Source organism: Zootoca vivipara, chromosome 10 (assembly GCF_963506605.1).
Source record: "Zootoca vivipara chromosome 10, rZooViv1.1, whole genome shotgun sequence".
Lineage (NCBI taxonomy): Eukaryota > Metazoa > Chordata > Lepidosauria > Squamata > Lacertidae > Zootoca > Zootoca vivipara.
Genome location: NC_083285.1, coordinates 64,639,544 through 64,660,941, shown reverse-complemented (window position 1 = coordinate 64,660,941; position 21,398 = coordinate 64,639,544). Strand labels below are relative to the sequence as shown.

Here is a 21,398-nt window from a genome sequence, read left to right as displayed (position 1 = left end):
GTGCTTTGCGTGTGAATAACATGAACGGTTTTAAGGTCAGTCCCCTCCCCTTCTCGAACCTAGAAGCAGGCTGTGGACCTCCTGCAGGACTGCTGATCGGGAGAGAGAGAGAGAGAGAGAGAGAGAGAGAGAGAGAGAGAGAGAGAGAGAGAGAGCTTAACCGCACACCTCAGCCACATATTCTGAAACGAAAGCAGGCTTATCAAACAGAAAAGTCTCTGCAAGCTACGGCCTCGCACTTCCTCATAAAGGGGTGACACATTTCTGCTAAGGCTTCAAACGGTTCTTTGAAAGCAGCGGGCAGCCTGGGATTTCCTTTCTTCATCTGTTTTTGGCGCTTATCTTTCATTCATTCCCCCTTTGCCCCAAAACTGCCTATTCTAAAGGGCGCTCTCGATTAAATGATTCACAAGAGACTCATAGCGCAGTTTCAGGGTGAAGCTCGAAGCCATCTCTAAAGGGCATTTCATTTCTGTTTGTGTTGAGATTGTAAGGGGTTGGGCTAGATGACTATTAGGGTCCCTTCTAACTCTACAATTCTATTATTCTAAAGCCACAGTAGCCACACCATACATGTGAATAACTATGGCACTACTTCAAATAGCCATAACTTCCCCCAGAGAATTCTGGGAGCTGTAGTTTGTAAAGGGTGCTGAGTTGTTAGTTCCCTGCCGGAACGACAATTCCCAGAGTTCCCTGGGAAGAGGGATTGTTACACCACTCTGGGAATTGTAATTCTGTGAAGGGAATGGGGGGGCCTCCTGATAACTCTGGCATAGGCAAACTCTGGCCCTCCAGATATTTGGGACTACAATCCCCATCATCCCTAGCTAACAGGACCAGTGGTCAGGGATGATGGGAATTGTAGTCCTAAACATCTGGTGGGCCAGAGTTTGCCTATGCCTGTGATAACTTAACAAACTACGGCTCCCATAATTGTTTGGTGGGGAAAGCCATAACTGTTTAAAGTGGTACCATAATGCTTTGCACGTATGGCGTGAATGTGGTCTCAGTAGTTTCTCATTCTTCCAATCTTCAGTTCAGTTCCTCATAATTACACACCCATTTACAATTTTTTTAATTTTTAAGTCCTCATGGAAACCTGTCAGCATTTTAATGCAAATTTCCCCAGATGTACACATCTGCGTGTGCAGTTTTGCCCGTTATACACGTTTTTTCCAAAGCAATTTCACCCAATATAATGTCTTTTCATACATTGTTTTCGGCAATGAGTGCGCACTTACCCCGTTATACATTAGCCGCCTAGATAACTGCACTGCGCAACTTGGAGAAGTGTGAATTTCGAAGGATGGCTGTGTTTCAGTTTGCATGTTGGTTTAGAAAGTGTGAATTAGGTAATTTCCCCTTTAAATGCAACTGAGCTAAATCTCTCTCCCATCCCTCAAGTTGTGATTTGTGGACTTGAACCCCAGTAATATTTCCTGGAGGAGCAGAAAAAGCAATGGATGGAGCAATGGATATATCTGTATTCTTGTCACACACACAGGCAAGCAAGAGCATTATCAGAGTTCAGAGACACATTCTGGCTAGATGCACGAGCTTGAGGAGGGTGTGGAACAGGACTGGTGAGGGCTGTGGCATGGGGAGAATCTTGGAGACTGACCAGAGAGGTTTGGAAGGCTGCATTTGACACCCAGACCTTGGAAATGCAACAACATGGATCATCCATTTTGCAACTCAAGGGTTAATTCTGTTAAACGAGGCATTTATTAGCAACGGCAGTGTGTTTAGTGAGGTAGCATGTTTCTAGATTCAGGTAGGTAGCCGTGTTGGTCTGATGCAGTAGAAATAGATATATATTTCTATATATATATATCTATATATATATATCTATATATATAGGTAAAGGTAAAGGGACCCCTGACCATTAGGTCCAGTCGTGACCGACTCTGGGGTTGCGCGCTCATCTCGCATTATTGGCTGAGGGAGCCGGCGTATAGCTTCCAGGTCATGTGGCCAGCATGACAAAGCCGCTTCTGGCAAACCAGAGCAGCACATGGAAACGCCGTTTACCTTCCCGCTGTAGCGGTTCCTATTTATCTACTTGCATTTTGACGTGCTTTCGAACTGCTAGGTTGGCAGGAGCTGGGACCAAGCAACGGGAGCTCACCCCATCACAGGGATTTGAACCGCCGACCTTCTGATCAGCAAGCCCTAGGCTCAGTGGTTTAACCACAGCGCCACCTGGGTCCCTTATATATATATATATAATATATATAATAAAATGTCCAGTAGCACCTTGGAGACCAACTAAGTTACAGTGGTACCTCGGTTTAAGTACACAGTTGGTTCCGGGGAGCCATTTGCTCCCCAAAATGTACTTAAATAGAGTGGCACTTCAGCGCGTGCGCAAAGCACCAATAGAGCACTTTTGTGTGCGCGTGTGCCGTGGAACCCGGAAGTAAACACTTCCGGGTCCACGGAGTACTCAAACCGAGAGTACTCAAACCGCAGCGGACGTAAACCGAGGTATAACTGTACTTACTTAATGCTACTGGACAGTTTTTATTATTTCTACTGAGGTAGCATGTGGTTGGCTTTGCTGTTCTGAGCGAGTTCCCCCCCCCTCTGTATGATTGGTTGAATGTCTTCCCGCTATGAACCAGGCCTGAAGGAAGAAAGACCTCTCTGTTCCTTTCCTCTCAATTTATACGCTGTTTTGTTCAATTTCTTTAGTGAAGTGTTGTCAGGATTTATTTCCCTCCTGGACTCTGCTTGCATTATGTGTAAATCTCTGGTTTACACATGCACACTTCTTTTCTCTTCTGCAGAAGAGTGCCCTGATCCACAGAAGATCAGGTTTGCAAAATACACTGCTCCTGAAGGGTATGTCGTGGGCACGCCTGCTCGTTACAATTGTCATAAAGGGTACCAGAAAAAAACAAGGAAAAGCACCCTTCTGACATGCAAGAACGTGGGCGGTACAGCTAAGTGGAACAGAACTTCTCCACTCCCGATTTGTGTAGGTAAGAAGTTGCGTTTCTCAGAAACAGAATGAATTTCTATACCTTGTCTTCCTCTTTGAAGTCAGCTGGAAGGTCTGATAAATGGAGAGATTTATCTGCACGTAAAAAATCTCTGTTTTTGCATGTAAACCCACTTTGCAAAAAAAAGAAAAAGAATGGCAGCCGATCGCAGCCATACTCGGGTCTACCTCCTGTTGAAATTGGGACCAGTTTTGATCTGGATAAATTGATTGATTATTGGTGAAAAATAGATGATATTTTTAGAATAGAATATTTGAGTGTTAATGATAAAATGTGTTAGATTAATTTAAGATGTAGGATGAAAACTGCTTAATTGGAATTTTAAAATGGACCCAGTGAGGGGGAATCGAGGAAGTCAACAATGTTAAGTAAACAATATAAGATTCGGGATGCTTTTCTTTTTATATGTTTTATTTTTGATTTTGTGCTCTTTTTTCTTGTTTGAGTTTCTGGTTTTTTTATGATTATGTATTTGGAAAACGAATAAAAATTATTTGGGGGGGGAAAAGAAGAAGAAACTACCACTAATCCCAAATGCAGCTGCTAGACTGGGAGCAGCCACAGGACCACATAACAACGATGCTAAAAAAATATACACTGGCTCCCAAGATGTTTCCAAGCAAAATTCCAAGTGTTGGTGCTGACCTTTAAAGCCCTAAATAGCCTTGGCTCAGTATACCTGAAGGAGCGTCTCCACCCCCATTGCTCAGCCTGGACACTGAGGTCCAGGACTTTCTGCTGGCTCCCTCACTGCGAGAAGTGAAGTTACATGGAACCCGGCAGAGGGCCTTCTCAGTAATGGCGCCTGCCCTGTTGAATGCCCTCCTGTCAGACGCCAAGGAGATAGTTTAATAATAGCAATAATAACCATACTTTATTTGTAACCCGCCCATCTGACTGGGTTGCCCCAGCCATTATGGGCATCTTTCAATATAAAAACATAATAAAACATTAAACCGTGAAAAGCTTCCCCAAACAGGGCTGCCTTCAGATGTCTATGAAAAGTTATCCATAAGACAACTGAAGGCTGCCCTGTTTCAGGAAGCTTTCAGTTAGATGTTGTTGCTTTCCTGTGTTCATACCTACCAAGTTGCTGTGGGAGAAATAAGGGACCGGACCGGAAGTAGAAGACTGGAAAATAGCGCTGCCACCATTTTGGAACTGGGCGGAGCATGCTCAAAAGCGACTTTTGATGCCTCTTTGCCCAGTTCCAAAATGGCCGTCACGCCAGAAGTCGCACTGCAGCCATTTTGGAACTGGGCAGAGCTGCATCAAAAGTCGCTTCTCTGCCCAGCATGCTCTGCCCAGTTCCAAAATGGCCGCTGCGCCAGAATAAACCGGGGAAAAACAAAAAAATCCGTTTTTTTAGCTGAGACCAGCTAGAAAAACGGGGGTTTCCCGGAGAATACGGGAGACTTGGCAGCTATGCCTGTGTTTCTGTTGGAAGCTTCCCAGAGTGGCGGTGGCAACCCAGTCAGATGGGTGGGGTATAAATAACAACAACAACAACAACAACAACAACAATGCCTGGTTTTGCTTTTGGCTCCACCCAGAGCGGTTATGCGGAATACCTTATTTTCTTCCTCGTTCTTTTACACAGTTGACCCGCGTCAGACTCTCTCTCCTACAGTACATTCTACAGCAGGAAACTGGAGCGTAGCTGCCACCAGCCACCAGCCTACAAATCTGCCAGGTAAAACAGATGCTTCCATCTTCGCCTATAGGCTAAAAGTGAACTCACTCTGCTTCCATCTTCCATCTTTGCCTATAGCCTAAAAGTGAACTCACTCTGCAAGTGGGGATGTAGCCGCACAGGAAACAAATAAGGGCAAAGAGTAAACTGGTGGCCTGCGTGCCTCTCCAGTCAGGAGCATTATCCTTCCAAATACCATTCCTTTTCAGTTTCATTTGTTTTATTTCTATGCCTCTTTTCACAAAGCGACTTGCAATCACATGGAGCATCAGCATTGCAACATAAATTGCTGCATTTTTCCGTGTATAAGACTATATTCCCCCCCCCATATTTTTTTTAAGTTTAAAATTGGGGGTCATCATACATGGAATGCTTAAAGGACTTCCGGTCTGCCGCGCTGGAATGGAGGCGCAGAAACCTCGCGCTGCGAGGTTTCTGGCATCGCGGAGGGGGGGGAAATCCGCGGGGGCACGCGGATCCCCGTAAATACCCCTGGTTGAGCGTCCAGGGGGCAAATTTTGCCTGGCGGAGCTCCAGAAGCGACTCCTCAGCTGCCCAGGAAGCCCGCAAGAGCTCCTGAGAGTCAGCCGAGTGGCAGTCGCGGGAGCCATTTTAGGCATACCATCGTTACCTCCAAGAAGCGAAGCTCCGAGCCTCCAACCTGCAGGCGGTGGATTCTTCCTGAAAAAGTTACGATCTGGACGAAGTAAGTTGAAATCAATCAATTTGGAACAAGAATTTGGCAGTGGGAGGCGGAGATTAAAAAGGGAAGTCATCTCCCCCCGATTGAGTAACTAAAGATCGCAGCAAGCTAGAAAACCCAGAAATGCTGTAAAAAGAACTTTTTCCTGAGGCAGAGTAAAGGAAAAAGAAAGCGGTGTATTTATCTCTGCAAAAGACTGAGATCTAGTATGAGAAAAGCCCCCTGCGAGCCTGGAGTCGGGTCAAAGGAAAGATCAGTCAGTCTGCTGAATGACGTCACAATACAAAGGAATGTGTCTGGCTGAATGTGAGAGACTGAGAGCTGTAAACAGTGAAAGAGGACTTGTTTTGCCTTGAGGCTGCTCAGTATTGACTCTGAGGAAAAGAAGGAGTAAAGAGAGAGATTTTGACCAAGTGGGACTAGATTCCTGGCTTTTTGCTTGTTTGTTCACTTTTCATTTATATTGGACCAAAACATCAACTCCACTGCCTGTCTGCACAAAGATGGAGGAGGTTTTAGACAAAGGATTAGGAGAGAAGGTTCCAGAGAGTGGACAGGAAGTCACACAGTGGGACTTAATATTGGCAACAATTTTGGATCTTACTAAGCAAGTGAGTATCTCCAAGCTTGATGTAAATTTCCTGAGAGAAGAGACTGTCGAGACATTTGTTTCTGACTTTAAAACACAGGAACCAACAGAAATAGAAGATCAGGAGAAGGGAGAAGAAAAAAGATTGGAAGACCAGGACCGTGCTGGAGTGACGCATGTAAAAAACCTAGAAGAGGAGAAAGATAATATTGAAGGACAATATGCTGAACCAATGGATTTATTTCCTGAAAAGAACACTGTTCTACTGGTGGGAGGGGTGGAACAGGGAGGAAAAGTAGGAGAAAACACTGTTTCACTGGTGAGAGAAGTGAAACAGGAGAGGGTAAAAGCAAAAAAGCACCCCAAAAAAGAGGCTGGGAAAATCAGCGCCCCGGTGAGAGAGGGGAGGATGCAAACAGTTGGGGGGCAGAAAGAGGATGAAAAGGTGCAAAGATATAAAGTGATGGGATTACAGAAGAGGGGGGCAAGAGTTCGGCAAAAGTTGGTATGGGACAGACTAGGGGTGGGTTGAGGGGTTCTGGATTATTTGGTATTGTCTGAAATAATATGGTCTGATCTCGGAATGTATTAAGGATTGTATGAAGAACCTGGCTGATACATCTGGAGACTTCGATTTCAGGGAAGGGGGGGTGGGAACTTTGTTGTGTGGGTGGAAGTAAATGGGTAATAAATTTGGATGCGAATCTTATATATTTTTGGGTAAGGAAAAGAGATTAGGGATTAGATAATAATAATTTTGGAGAGAGGATGTTAAGAGAAAAGAGGTCAAAGTATAAGGAGAATGGATAATAGCAATGAAAAAGTTGAAACTTAGAAAAAAGAATGTGAAGTTAGAATGGGAAAATGCGAGAACTATTTTTAACAATAAGAACTCAAGAAGGGGAAATGAGGAAGCCTGAATCTGTTTTTTTTGTTTTTTTGTTTTTCTGTCTTTTTTCTTTTTTTTCTTTTTTTGATTGTTGTATTTTTCTTTTCTGTGCCTTTTTCTTTTTTCCTGTATTTCTTGTTAAAATCTAATAAAAATTATATTAAAAAAAATACATGGAATGCTTAAAATGTTTATTTCTTAATTTGGGGCTCAAAGATAGGGGTCATCTTATACATGGGGGAAAAAGCCACCTTCCGTACGACATTAACAAAACAACTTAAAAAAAAAAGATCGAACAGCACAACCACAAGAAAAGTCGTATTATAAAATTCACAAAGCATTGCAGCACTTGTAATCCACAAGATAATTCACAACGCATGTTGCTGGCAACCACAAGAGGGAAGAGGGCTCTCGCGCTTCAATCCTGCCTGTTGATTTCCCATGGGCATCCGGTTGGCCACTGTGAGAGAACAGGATGCTCCTCTTCTGATATTATATTAGGCCAGCAGGGTTGGAGAAATTTTGGAATGTTCAGAAGTAGCAGAACATCTCAGGGTGGGTAGGTGGGAATCCTAAGGAATGGGATGCTATTAATCCTGTCTGTGTCCCTGATTGTGCATTTAACACAAATGTAACCATGGAAGAGTGGTAATGTTTGAGATCTTGGACCCAGAATGGTAGTGACAGTCCGGTCCTATCATTAGGTAGAGTTAGGCAACCACCTCAGGTGGCAGATACAGGAGGGGCCCCTTGCTATTCCTCTCTGTTGGGTTGTTGCGCCCCTATACTAGCCTGCTGCATTTGGTGCCGTAGAAGGTGCCCAGACAGCTTTTGAATCTCTGTCCTTGATTATTTTGTGCACCCGCTTCTCATTTTCTCCTGCCTTGGTTTTTGTACTATCTGTAAAACAACCACGATAAAAATGAGTTCACGAAATTGAAAATAAAAATATGTGCCCCTTAAAAACAAACAGCCCCTGCTTGTTCCTGGCTCCATCGCTGACTGCCAGACTTATTCACTTTCTTCTTCTGCCCTGCAGGCTTCTGCGGAGAACCCAAACCCCTCAGCAATGCCGACGTTAACGTGGCAAGGTACCACGTAGGGCAGAAACTGCACTATGAATGCCTGGAAGGGTATCGAGAAACTGTTCCCTTCTCTGGAGTCAGCACCTGTGAGGCATCTGGTGGGAAAAACGTTTGGTCTACGTTAAATCTCCACTGTAGCAAAAGCCCCAGGGAAACCCAACAGGATTCTGGTGCAGGTAAGATGAGGTTTGAAGATGAAACATTGCATAGTAACAGAGCACTTTTTCCCTTACAGAATATCCCAGGTTCGAACTAATAATGACGATGGCCACCATATTCGTTGTCTGCCTGTCTCCACCAACCTTCCCCAACTTGGTGGCCTATAGATGCTTTCTGCTACAGCTCTCATCATACTTGACTACTGGCTATTCGATCTGATGTTTCAGGAGCAGAGCTCTGCCTGTTGGCCTCCCTCCTTCCCTGCTCCAGCTTCTGCCTCTGATTCTAGACTTCTATTGTCATCATTTCTTTATATGGCACCCACCCGACTGGGCTGCCCTAGCAATTCTGGGCGGCTTCCAACAAATGATGAAGCCACAGCAAAAAACCAAACACGAAAAACTTCCCGATAAAGGGCTTAATTCAGATGTCTTCAGAAAGTTATGTTAATTGTTTATTTCTTCGGCATCTGGCAGGAGGGTGTTCCACAGGGGGGGGGGGGGGCGCTTTCCAGGCACAGCACAGGCAGAAGTGTGGAGCATAGTTAAATAATGAAACTCGCTCCCCCAGGAGGCTGTGGTGGTCCCCAACTTGGATGGCTTTAAAAGAGGATTAGACAAATTCATGGAGGGTAAAGGTAAAGGGGCCCCTGACCATTAGGTCCAGTCGTGTCCGACTCTGGGGTTGCGGCGCTCATCTCGCATTATTGGCCGAGGGAGCCAGCGTACAGCTTCCAGGTCATGTGGCCAGCATGACAAAGCCGCTTCTGGCGAACCAGAGCAGCACGTGGAAACGCCATTTACCTTCCCGCTGTAGCGGTACCTATTTATCTACTTGCACTTTGACGTGCTTTCGAACTGTTAGGGTGGCAGGAGCTGGGACCGAGCAACGGGAGCTCACCCCGTCGCAGGGATTCGTTCCAGTTTCCCATTTTTTCTTCTTCTCCCTCCTCCAGAGTTAGGAGAGGGCATTTTGCTTGCAAGGAGGACTCATTATAGGAGTCACAGGTGTTGGGTGGAATCAGGGCCGGATTCAGGTTTGATGAGGCCCTAAGCTACTGAAGGTAATGGGGCCCTTTATATGTCCAGCTGTCCTTTGTCAACAACAAATTGTCGCTGTCCTTTGTGTCGAATATATGCTATATGGTAATTCATGGACCTAATGGGTATCTAAAGGCATTTGCATATAACAAGCAGGAGCCTACACAACACAAAACACTCTTGCTGTATGGTTTTATTTCATTTGGTTTTTTATCTTATATTTTGGAAATGTACATCCAGGTTTTTTTCCCTTTAAATTTTTTTTTGGGGGGTGGGCCCAAGAGAGTGGGGCCCTAAGCTATAGCTTGTTTAGTTTATACGTAAATCCCACCGTGGGATGATGAAGAGTAAGCATGCAGAATGTGGACCTGAAACAGTGATAAAATAAGCCAACCAGCTCCTCACTCCCTGACCACATGGTTTCCTATTCATTTTAAAGCTGCTCTCAGCCTTGCTGCAATGACCAAGTTCATCATCTTAGAAGGAATCCTCGCAGGAACTGTGGGGTAAGTGACCGTATAAAGTGCCTTTCACGCCAGGAAAGCTGTAACCTAAAGCTGTAGTTACTATCAGGGACTGGGCAGAAGGGCAATGATGGAGACCGCCTCCCCAGCCTGAACCTTCCAGAGAAAAAGGAGACAGTTCAGAATTACAAGAGGGGTTTGAGGAGATCACAGCTCAGAGGCAGATGAGGGGGAAAGCTGGAAAATAATGGGAGAGGAGGAGGAGGAGGAGGAGGAAGAGGAGGAAGCACAAGGGGAGAGACAGCTGATGGACTCAGTGTCTTTAGAAGCATTCCAGACCCCACCATCTCCCAGAACATGGCAGGCCTTGAAAGTAGGAAAGCAAAGAGCTAAAAGGCAGAAGGCACTTTTAAGCACCCGTAGCGATTACTCATGCAGGGGCAGAGAAAGGGGCAGGCCACCCTGGGAGTCACCACTGAGGGGGGGGTGACAAAATGCCAGGCGGCACTCACTGCAGGGCCTGCAGTGCACCCAAGCCACGTTTCCATAGCTGCCAAGTCACCCATTTTTCCTGGGAAATCCCCGTTTTTCCAGCTGTTCCTAGCAGAAAAAATGGATTTTTTTTGTTTTTTCCTGGTTTATTCTGGCGTGGCGGCCATTTTGCAACTGGGCGGAGCATGCTCAGAAGCGACTTTTGATGCTGCTCTGCCCAGTTCCAAAATGGCTGCAGTGCGACTTCTGGCGCGGCGGCCATTTTGGAACTGGGCAAAGCAGCATCAAAAGTCACTTCTGAGCATGCTCTGCCCAGTTGCAAAATGGCAGCAGCGCTACTTCCGGTCTGCTATTTCCGGCCCGGTCCCTTATTTCTCTGACAGCAACTTGGCAGGTATGCACGTTTCTCTCCTGGGAGTGACGTGGTAGCTGAGCACCCGCAGGCTCCGCGCTGCCCCAAATGGTCCACCCACCGCCTCCCCCTCAGCTGTAGGGCAGCTGGGTGGGAGGAGGCAGGCAGACTCCTCGGAGGCCCCGCGGGCGGCTGGGATGGCTGGCCCTGGCCCCGCCCCCGGCACAGGGTGTGCGCGCCGCCCCAGGCACCCAATCCGCTTGCTCCGCCACTGGACTCGTGAGGAAGTGGGAGAGATGGAGCGGGCAGAGATTCACTTGGGGCAATGCCATTATTCCAAGAGGCTGCATTCCCAAGCCTCTCTCTGATAATATTGAATAAAAGCAGATGGAAAGGACTTTTCCTTGTCTTGTCCGTTCCTGGCAACCTGCTGTGAGGGTTGGTTCCTCTGCCGCCCGATAGTTACGTTCTTAACCTAGCACCCTAAACCTACCTTAATTTGATCATGAAGGCTTTCAAAAGCAATAGGAATTGAGTTAGCCTGGTGGGACTATCTTCAGCTTGGGTTGGAGGTCAGGGATGCGTCTTGCAACTTGACCGCAAGTGTCGGTTCAGTCGCTTATCTTGCTCTATCCTGGCTGCCACTTAGCAACTGCAGGACAGGTCTTAGTTGTGGGCAAAGGGGGAATTAGAAGAACCAATCAAACTTGGGAAGAGAGTTCTGGGATGTTGGGAAGCAGAGAAAAGTTTGCAGTTTCAACTGTGGTCAACATCTTAGCTTCATCTTTCCAGTTACTTTTTTTTTTACAGTGTGTGTGTGTGTGTGTGTTTGTGTGTGTACGCGCGCAATAACTTACCTTTTCTTTTTAGATTCTATTCTTGCTGCGTGTAATAAGCATTTTTTCCTACAGTTTATGCCTGGACTAATCTTCCATCTGGATTTTCCTGGATTGTATATCCTGGCAGCCTAACTGGTCTCTAGTAATGTGGATCTAAGACCACAGAATTTTGCCTCCCGGAATTTCACTTTGGGTTGGCAGCTGGTCTTCTTCTAAAGGACTGTGCAGTTAGGACAGCCTTGCTAATGTAATAAACTTTTGACTAGAGACATTCTGGGCTTTAGGTGCCCCAACACAGCATTTAGCAGCTGTTAATTTGTAGTTAATATTAATCTTGCCTATTCTGCATAGAGTTAAGTTTAAAAGTTCCATCTTCATATTCTGTTTTGTTTTCTATGTAAACAACATTTGCCCACGATTCATTCATGCATAATATGGTGTTGATTTCCCTAATATTATGATGCTCATATCATTCATGACCTGTTAATACATTTGCTTGACTCCTGCTGGTGTAATTTTGAAAAAAGAAATTCCAAAAAGATTTTAAAAGCCTCTTGCAATAACCCCCCCTCTTGCACACTGGGGAAAATTAAGAACCACATTATCTTGCCCCCACCATATGAAAGCCAGTGTGACTTGGTAGTTAGAGTGCTGGAAACCAGGGTTCAAATTCCTGCTTGGCCACAAAGCTCACCTTGGGCACAGTCTCTCAGCTTGGCTTACCTCATAGGGTTGTTGTGTGGGTAGGATGGGAAGGAGAGAACTGTGTATATCACCTTGAGCTTCTTGGAAGAAAGGCAGGATATAAATGTAATAATCCATAAATCTGCAGGGACAGTGGGGCCTTTCTCGTCGTGGCCCCAAAGCTGTAGAACTCCTCCCCAAGGGAAGTCCATTGTACTCATTCCTTAATGGCTGTTAGATGCCAGGCAGCTATCCTCCCAAGGGCTTTTGCCTTGCCCTGATCCATCACCTCCCCCCCCCGTAACATTTCTATTGCCCTGTGTTCCTAAAGGGAGAAGGGAGCCTATTCATCAAGGAGTTCAGTAACTGTGGGGCCACCCCTGCGAAGGACCGGTCCTTCTCACCAACCACATTTTCAGTTGAGATGAGCTAGAAAGCAAAACTGGGACATATTCATAGGGGGAAGGCCAGGCCCCATGGGCTAGTGCAGGTGGTGGGGAGGCCTTCAGCCCAAATGTGCCCTTTCAGGCTTCCCTATCCAGCCCCTAGGACTCTCCCCAATCTATGACGACCCCTCCTCCCCATGTCACACCTCTCGCTGTCCCCCTCCTCAGGTGCTTTTGCCTGGCTGGAATGTAACCTTGAACTCTGCAGATGCCTCTCAGTTGCCTGGATGGACCAACGGTGTGTGTGCATGTGTGTACAGAACCTCCAACGTTGGTATGGCTGGCATGTAGCTACTGCACTTCAGAGTACACCATTATTTGCTCTGCCCACTCCTTGCCTCTGCCCCAAGTTCGCTTTTTTTTGTTTTTCTTCACTTTATTTTCTCTTTCTTTCTCTCCCCCCCCCCCACTTTCTCATTGTATCAACAAAGCACCAATAAAAAAATTGTGCAAAAAATAAAAATGTGCTGCTTGTGCATTGGAGCTTCTGTGTGTACAAAAAAAATCCTGAACTGAGAGGCAAATGGAACCATGGCAGGATCTGGATTAGAAACAGAGTGGGGGGCAAAGGTTTAAAGCTCCCCTCCCCTCTACACCAGCTTCCTGATATGGATCGGGGCATCAGGCTGACAGGCGAACTAATGCCAGTGTACTGGAAGAAGCGAAGATCACCAGTGTTGAAACAATTCAACGTCAGCTGCGTTGGACTGGTCATGTTGTTCAGATGCCTGATTATCGTCCTCTGAAACAGATACTCTATTCCAAACTTAAAAATGGAAAGTGTAATGCTGGTGGTCGACAAAAGAGGTTTAAAGACTCTCTCAAGACAAATCTAAAAAAAGTGTAGTATAAACACTGGCCTGCGAGCGCTCCAATTGGAGAACAGCCTTCACCAAAAGTGTCATGGGCTTTGAAGACGCTCAAACTCAGGACAAAAGAGGAAGGCATGCTTGGCAAATCCACAACGTGATCAACTCCCACCCGAAAACCAATGTCCCCACTGTGGAAGGACGTGTGGATCCAGAATTGGCCTCCACAGTCACTTACGGACTCACTGTCAAAACTTTCAGTAGCACCTTAAAGACCAGCTAAGTTTTTATTTTGGTATGAGCTTTCGTGTGCATGCACACGAAAGCTCATACCAAAATAAAAACTTAGTTGGTCTTTAAGGTGCTACTGAAGGAATTTTTTTATTTTGTTTCGACTCAGACCAACACGGCTACCTACCTGTAACTAGTGTCAAAACTCTGTTTATGGAAGAAAATTTTACTCAGCTATGACTAATTGCCAAAGAATAAAACCAAGCTGACTACTTACAACATTTTGTAAAAATCCTTGTACTTAAGGTCAAACCTTGTGACCAACAAAACACGTGACTAACATAATGTATACTTTGAAATCCACCAGATTCGTGCAGGATGTCTCTGTGGACAATGCTTTATTCCCGGGGACAATCACTATCAAACAGAGAGATGTGACTCTGGTTATACAACTCTGCAAGCTTCTCCTCCAACTCCCCCAGAGTGAGAGTCTGCACTGCGTTTTCATCATTCCGGGCAATTATGGCCCAAGATCTCAGGCGATTGTTGTCTATGACACAACAGGCCGCAGACCATACATGGCTGGGCTTGTTGACCCTCCCTTTGGCGATGAAGCTTCCCCCTGGCACTGCGCCCACCACAGCAAAGGTTTCTTTGCATCCTTCGGTCTTCCTTGCCATCGTCGATTGCTCGTAGTAGTTCCAGGCCCCGCCGTTCAGCTTTATGTATTGTGGCACAATGTTGGTCAACGTGAAAGTGGAAGACTTGGCATCCCGGTCGGGCTGGTGGCCATTGGGGTTCAAATGACCCCTGTTGAAATCGGTCAGGTTCTTGTAATCGAGCAAAACGGCCTGGCTGCCTTCAAGTGCTTCCTGCATGACACCACCTTTCTGCAGGAGAGACCCTTCCGTTTCCATTTCAGGCGGCAGTGTTAAATCCAAGAGCTTTAGAAAAAAAGAGACAGGGGTGCAAGAAGCAGGGAAGCTTAGATGAGAAGAGAAAGGGAGTAAATGAGAAGACAACACCCCCCCCCCCGGGCGAGCACTGCCTTCAACCATCTCGCTAGTCTCTCCCCACTTTCAGCAGTATGATGTGTTGGGGTGCAATGCCTCCCCAGATCAGGGTTTATTTGGGAGGAGCTAACTGGAACTTATAGGACCCAGGTAGCGCTGTAGGTTAAACCACTGAGACTAGGGCTTGCTGATCAGAAGGTCGGCGGTTTCAATCCCTGCAACGGGGTGAGCTCCCGTTGCTCGGTCCCAGCTCCTGCCAACCTAGCAGTTCGAAAGCACATCAAAATAAAGGTAAAGGTAAAGGGACCCCTGACCATTAGGTCCAGTCGTGACCGACTCTGGGGTTGCGCGCTCATCTCGCATTATTGGCCGAGGGAGCCGACGTATAGCTTCCAGGTCATGTGGCCAGCATGACAAAGCCACTTCTGGCAAACCAGAGCAGCACACGGAAACGCCGTTTACCTTCCCGCTGTAGCGGTTCCTATTTATCTACTTGCATTTTGACGTGCTTTCGAACTGCTAGGTTGGCAGGAGCTGGGACCAAGCAACGGGAGCTCACCCCGTCACAGGGATTCGAACCGCCGACCTTCTGATCAGCAAGCCCTAGGCTCAGTGGTTTAACCACAACGCCACATCAAAATGCAAGTAGATAAATAGGAACCTCTATAGTGGGAAGGTAAACGGCGTTTCTATGTGCTGCTCTGGTTTGCCAGAAGCGGCTTTGTCATGCTGGCCACATGACCTGGAAGCTATACGCCGGCTCCCTCGGCCAATAATGCGAGATGAGCGCGCAACCCCAGAGTCAGTCACGACCGGACCTAATGGTCAGGGGTCCCTTTACCTTTAACTGGAACTTAGGCATTTTGCAATGTCTGAATTCCCTCCCAAATAGGCAAGCTGAATAGTAGTAGTAATAATAATAATAATAATAATAATAATAATAATAATAATAATATATTTATACCTTGCCCATCTAGCTGGGTTTCCCCAGTCGCTCTGGGCAGCTCCCAACAGAATATTAAAAGCACAATAAAACATCAAACATTAGAAACTTCCCTAAACAGGACTGCCTTCAGATGCCTTCTAAAAGTCAGATAGTTGTTTATTTCTTTGATATCTGATGGGAGGGCATTCCACAGGGCGGGTGCCACTACCGAGAAGGCCCTCTGCCTGGTTCCCTGTAACCTCACTTCTTGCAGTGAGGGAACCGCCAGAAGGCCCTCGGAGCTGGACCTCAATGTCCGGGCTGAACAATGGGGGTGGAGACGCTCCTTCAGGTATACTGGGCCAAGGCTTTAAAGGTCAGCACCAACACTTTGAATTGTGCTCAGAAACATACTTGAACACAGGTGGAGACACAGAGTTTAAAGTGGCAGCTCTTGTCTGCTTAGACCTCTTACCTGGGGTTCAATCCTCCATGTATTCGGCCTCTTTGCCTGCCCAGGGTTGTAGATGTACGCAGAAAAAACTGGGATGCGATTGTCTCGGTCATACAGAGTGGCGAAACGATACTGGTTTTTGTACCGCTGGCAAATCTGAGCTGGGCGCGGGGGACCCAGCCCAATACTCGGAGGGGTTCCTCTGAAGAAAAACTGGGGGCAGGAGTCTTCAAAAGAGGTCACCACCTCGGTGCTCCCTGGCGAGATAAGCTGGCACACCGCGACGAGGAGCAGAATCGGCAACATCATGAAGGCTCCTCAAGATCGAGCGGCTGTTTGGAGAGACGCTTGTTTAAATGCATAGTTTCATTAGCTGGAAACAACCCCTTAAGAGTCTAACACACTAACCTAGGTTTGGGGAACACTTGGCACTCCAGATATCGCAGAACTACAACTCCCATTAGCACCAGCAAGCACAGCCAATGGCCAGGGGTGTTAGAAGTTGTCTTTCCCCACACCTGCTCTAACCACTATCCCACAATGGATCTCATTTCCTCCCACCTAGGGAGGGAAGGATCTGATATACTTCAAGTCTCTCCATTTCTCCAATCTTAAATTCAGGTCCCCACATTTTCTGCAGGACCTTTAGTGCTAATTTCTCCTAAATAAACACATTCTGAATACATTTATTTAAGCGTGCATATTTTGCAAGCTGTTTCTTCTAATATGACACAGTTTGTGTGTTGTTATCTTCACTTATGCGTTCAGTTTTTTAATGCAAACTTTCCTTTCACATATGCAGTTTTGGGAACACTGCTTAGCTGGAGCACAGCATCGCAAAATCAGCAGAAATGTGATTTATGAAGGAAAGTTATTGTTGGGTCACTATGTTCTGGTTCCCAGGGTGTTTTGGGAAGTGTGGTAGAACCAGCTCTAAATGCAAAGTGATTTAGATTTCTCCCCCGCCCTCATCTCCACTGCATATCCCTCTGCTTAAATAGTCAGGTGATTTATTTACAGTATTTGTTAAGACCTATTTAAAGATCTAATCATCCACCTAGCAACAGCAGCGAGGCTGGAATTTGCCCAGCATCGGAGAGCTCAATCTCACTTCATTCTAAAGGGATGCTGGAGTAAGATAGGTCAGTTAGCATTTGCAGAAAGTTACGAAGCGCAAGAGACAACATAGAAGGGTTAAATCTAAAAGATCATTTTCAGTTATTTGGTTTCCACTTGTCAAACTCATTTTACAACAACAGGGAGCAGTCAGTCCTTCATCCAGCTCTCCACCGTCCATTATGGACTGGTGTTAGAGCTAGACATTTTTGGCCTTTAGCTTTAAATCTATAAATTAGCTTTGTTGGCCTTCTATATTGCTGCATCTGGACAGCTCAGTTGGTTAGAGTGTGGCGCTGATAAAACCAAGGTAACAGGTTTGATCCCCATACAGGACCATTTGCGTATTCCTGCATCACAGGGCGTTGAACTATAGATAATCCTCAGGGTCCCTTCCAGATCTACAATTCCATTACACTCGTATCTTGGAACTCGAATGGAATCCGTTCCGGAAGTCCATTCGACTTCCAAAACGTTCGGAAACCAAAGTGCGGCTTCTGATTGGCTGCAGGAAGCTCCTGTAGCCAATCAGAAGCTGCGGAAGCCGCACTAGATGTTCGGCTTCTGAAAATTGTTCGGAAACTGGAACACTCACTTCTGGGTTTCGATTGTTTGGGAGCTGATTTGTTCGGGAGCCAAGGCATTTGAGATCCAAGGTACGACTGTATTCCATTCTATGATTCTATTATCTTCTCCATGACTAAACAAAATGAAAAAAAAAATCCTTCCAGTAGCACCTTAGAGACCAACTAAGTTTGTCATTGATATAAGCTTTCGTGTGCATGGACACATGAAAGCTCATACCAATGACAAACTTAATTGCTCTCTAAGGTGCTACTGGAAGGAATTTTTCCATTTTGTTTCGACTACGGCAGACCAACACGGCTTCCTACCTGTAACTTTTCCATGACTGTTTGACTGTTTCCTTCTTTCTGAGCATTTGCAAACCGCACCCAGTTTAGAGTCAAGTCTGTGTCCCATTTGTTTTTATGTGGTTTTTTAATGGTAAAAAATTCAATAAAAATCAGCTTTAAAAAGCGGGAGAGCGGAAGAAGGAAATTGTTTTAATAGAGAAGCTTTGTGTATATAATTTTTATTAAATTTTCTGTTTTACAGTTTAAAGTACTCATTTTTACATCCTTAAAATATCAATGACTTCCCTTCTTCTCTTTCCATGGTTCATTTTACATATAATAAACCCCTGCATATTTTACAGAAACTATACCTTTCAGTATTCCATTGTTATATCTAACATAACTTATTTACACTGTTGAATTTATCTGAATTTATCTTAATGCTGCTAGCTTTTTCAGCTGTACACAGTTCTTTCCCATATATTCAATAAATGTTTTCCAATCTTCTCTCAACATATGTTATTCTTGTTCTCTTATTCTATGTTAAGTCTGCAAGCTGCGCATATTCTGCCAACTTAAGTTGCTGTCCTTTGGTTGGGACCTCGCTCGTTTTCCATTTTTGGGCTAACAAAACGTGGGCCGCAGTAGTGGCATTCATAATTAACCTTTTTTGACACCTGGAAATTTCAGTCTGAATTATCCCCAACAAAAAGGACTCTGTTTTTTTGGGAAAACATTTTTCCCCATACATTATGCATCATTTCCCAATACTCTTTTACCCTTTTACAAGTCCACCACATATGAAAGAATGGTCCCTCCACATCTCCAGCACTTATCCGATTAAATCTTATACATCAGGCATGTGCAACAGGTAGATCGTGAACTACCAGTAGATCACTGGATGTCTGTGGTAGATCACTGGTAGATCAGTGGCTCCCCCCCAAAGAAGCTAAAAAACTTTGGCTCCCCTAAAAAAAAACACTCAACATCTTTGACCTGAACCACCAAAACCAGGGTTTTCCTTCCTAAAAAAAAGCTCAGCATCGCTTTCCTCCTCCCTAAAGAAGCTCAACAACTTTGACCTGAACCCCCAAAAAGCGGGTAGATCACTGCCAGTTTTTAACTCTGTGAGTAGATCGCAATCTCTTGGAAGTTGGCCCACCCCTGTTATACATCTTAGCAACCCTACTCGGAGTTAAATGCCATCTGTAGATCATTTTAAAGTAGTTCTCCTTTACCTTCTGGAAGGCTGACGCTGGATTGGTCGACTTGTTCTCCTCCAGGCAAGGCAGAAGAATATAAGCAACGTGCAACCCTGAGATTGACAGCTTAAATATGGTTCCAAAGGAAAGCGATAGCAGGCTATCTAGCCCCTGATTAACTTCCTCCAACCGTTCTTTGAATACAGTTTCCAATCTATGTGGGTGCCCAAATTAGAATGCGCTTTTTCTTCTTCTTATGCAGGAATTTCTCAAGGTTAGGCAATGATCCTTTTACTGTAAAGGAGTTATCAAACTGTTTGTGGGATAAAACTCCCTGGCCAGCTTCTGTCACTGATTTTGTGAGAAAGTGCCCAGATGACTTGGCAGCTGGTGACCCAATATTTATTGCCAAACTCAAGTCTTCCCCCTTATCTTGACCCTGAAACAGTACGGTAGGGTGACAAGCTCAATCAGATATTTGTCATGCTCAGCTGTAAAACGGGTGAGGATCCTGAATGTGTTCTTACTCGTCAGGGCTTTCAGGCAGAGCACAGTGTGTTAGGAATGGATGTGGGGAAACTCTCATTCTAACACCTTTGCATAGCAGCACAACCCATTACAGAACCAGGAAAATACAAAATTATTCTCAGCACTGTATTCTTCCACAAAAGCAAACCAAAGCATTGTAGAATCGTAGAGTTGGAGGGGACCCTAGGGTCATCTAGTCCAACCCCCTGCAGTGCAGGAATCTCAGCTAAAGCTTCCATGACAGATGGTCACCCAACCTCTGCTGAAAAACCTCCAAGGAAGGAGAGTCCACCACCTCCTAAGGGAGACCATTCCCCTGTCGAACAGCTCTTACTGTCAGAAGGTTCTTCCTGATGTTTATTCAGAATCTCCTTTCTTGTAACTTGAAGCCATTGGTACAAGTCTTACCCTCCAGAGCAGGAGAAAACAAGCTGGTTACCTCTTCCATGTGGCAGCCCTTGAGATATTTGAAGATGGCTAGCATATCTCATCTCAGTCTCCTTTTTTACCCAGGCTAAACATACCCAGCTCCTTCAACCGTTCCTCATAGGGCTTGGTTTCCATTTTGGTCACCGTCCTCTGCACATGTTCCAGCCTGTCAATATCCTTATTAAATTGTGGTGCCCAGAACTGGACACAGTATTCTAGTTGTGGTCTGACCAACGCAGAATACAACGACAAATCCGTTTATTGTGAGGACCATGCCTGTACACAAATATCAACACAACAATAATTAGAAATATTAAAATTCATTGCCTACTATCCCAACAAAACCTTCATCCCACAAAACAGGAAGAGAAGGAAAACAAGCAACGAGTTAAACAGACAATGAAGGGGTCTTTACATTGTCATCCATAAATCTTTCCCTGGCTTTCATGGCCTTCATCACAAAAACCGCTACCGCATGGATAATACGTGGGTTTGCATCGACTAACAAAAATTTTACTCTATCTTCAGGATTGATTATAGAGTTGGGTATAAATTGCAGCATTGCGTCTCTAAAGCCAGAGTAAATAGAGGAGGGCAATAGAGGAGGTAATGTATAAGATCCTCTTTAATTTTGATAAGGCAAGGGCATAAACGATGTTCTCCTGGTTTTTTTGTGAATCTACCGGTCAGATATGCAGTTGGCAATGTTTGAAACCGCGCCATACTGAAAGCTCTCCGAAGGGTGGGATCAGTGATCTCCACCAAGTAGTTGGCACAGATTTTGATTTCTTTTACTCGGAGAAAACCCAGAATTTTTAATCTTCATGGTGTCCAAAAAGGCGTCTTTTTCAAAGATCCATTCCCGAACTTTATCAGGGCTCCACAGTTTGCGAGAGTATTAAACTCAGGTAGATTGTATCTGGATAGAATATCTAATAGGTTTTGACGCCAAGTAGTATTATGTGGGACCCAGGTGGCGCTGTGGTTAAACCACTGAGCCTAGGGCTTGCTGATCAGAAGGTCGGTGGTTCGAATCCCTGTGACGGGGTGAGCTCCCGTTGCTTGGTCCCAGCTCCTGCCAACCTAGCAGTTCAAAAGCACATCAAAATGCAAGTAGATAAATAGGAACCGCTACAGCGGGAAGGTAAACGGCGTTTCCATGTGCTGCTCTGGTTTGCCAGAAGCAGCTTTGTCATGCTGGCCACATGACCTGGAAGCTATACGTCGGCTCCCTCGGCCAATAATGCGAGATGAGCGCGCAACCCCAGAGTCGGTCACGACTGGACCTAATGGTCAGGGGTCCCTTTACCTTTACCTTAGTATTATGTTGTAAAGATACAATGCAGAATAGAGTAGGACTATTACTTCCATCGATCGGAACACTTCACTTCTGT

The 21,398-nt window shown here is 45.5% G+C and overlaps 1 protein-coding gene across 3 annotated transcripts; it reads right to left on the bottom strand.

The window, feature by feature from the left end:
- Nucleotides 1–13,579: 13,579 nt before the first annotated feature.
- Nucleotides 13,580–19,317, bottom strand: LOC118091519 (endonuclease domain-containing 1 protein-like). 3 transcript variants are annotated; one of them, XM_060279216.1, is made up of 3 exons: nucleotides 19,035–19,317; nucleotides 15,897–16,207; nucleotides 13,580–14,427 (listed from the first exon to the last, which is right to left on the bottom strand). In XM_060279216.1, exons 2-3 carry the CDS (start codon nucleotides 16,182–16,184, stop codon nucleotides 13,882–13,884), a joined length of 834 nt encoding a protein of 277 aa, XP_060135199.1. In that variant the 5' UTR covers nucleotides 16,185–16,207; nucleotides 19,035–19,317; the 3' UTR covers nucleotides 13,580–13,881. The 3 variants fall into 3 exon arrangements, with proteins under 3 accessions (XP_060135199.1, XP_060135198.1, XP_060135200.1); XM_060279215.1 differs by having other exon boundaries at nucleotides 19,084–19,314; XM_060279217.1 differs by lacking the exon at nucleotides 19,035–19,317 and adding an exon at nucleotides 17,885–18,660.
- Between the last annotated feature and the right edge of the window lie 2,081 nt (nucleotides 19,318–21,398).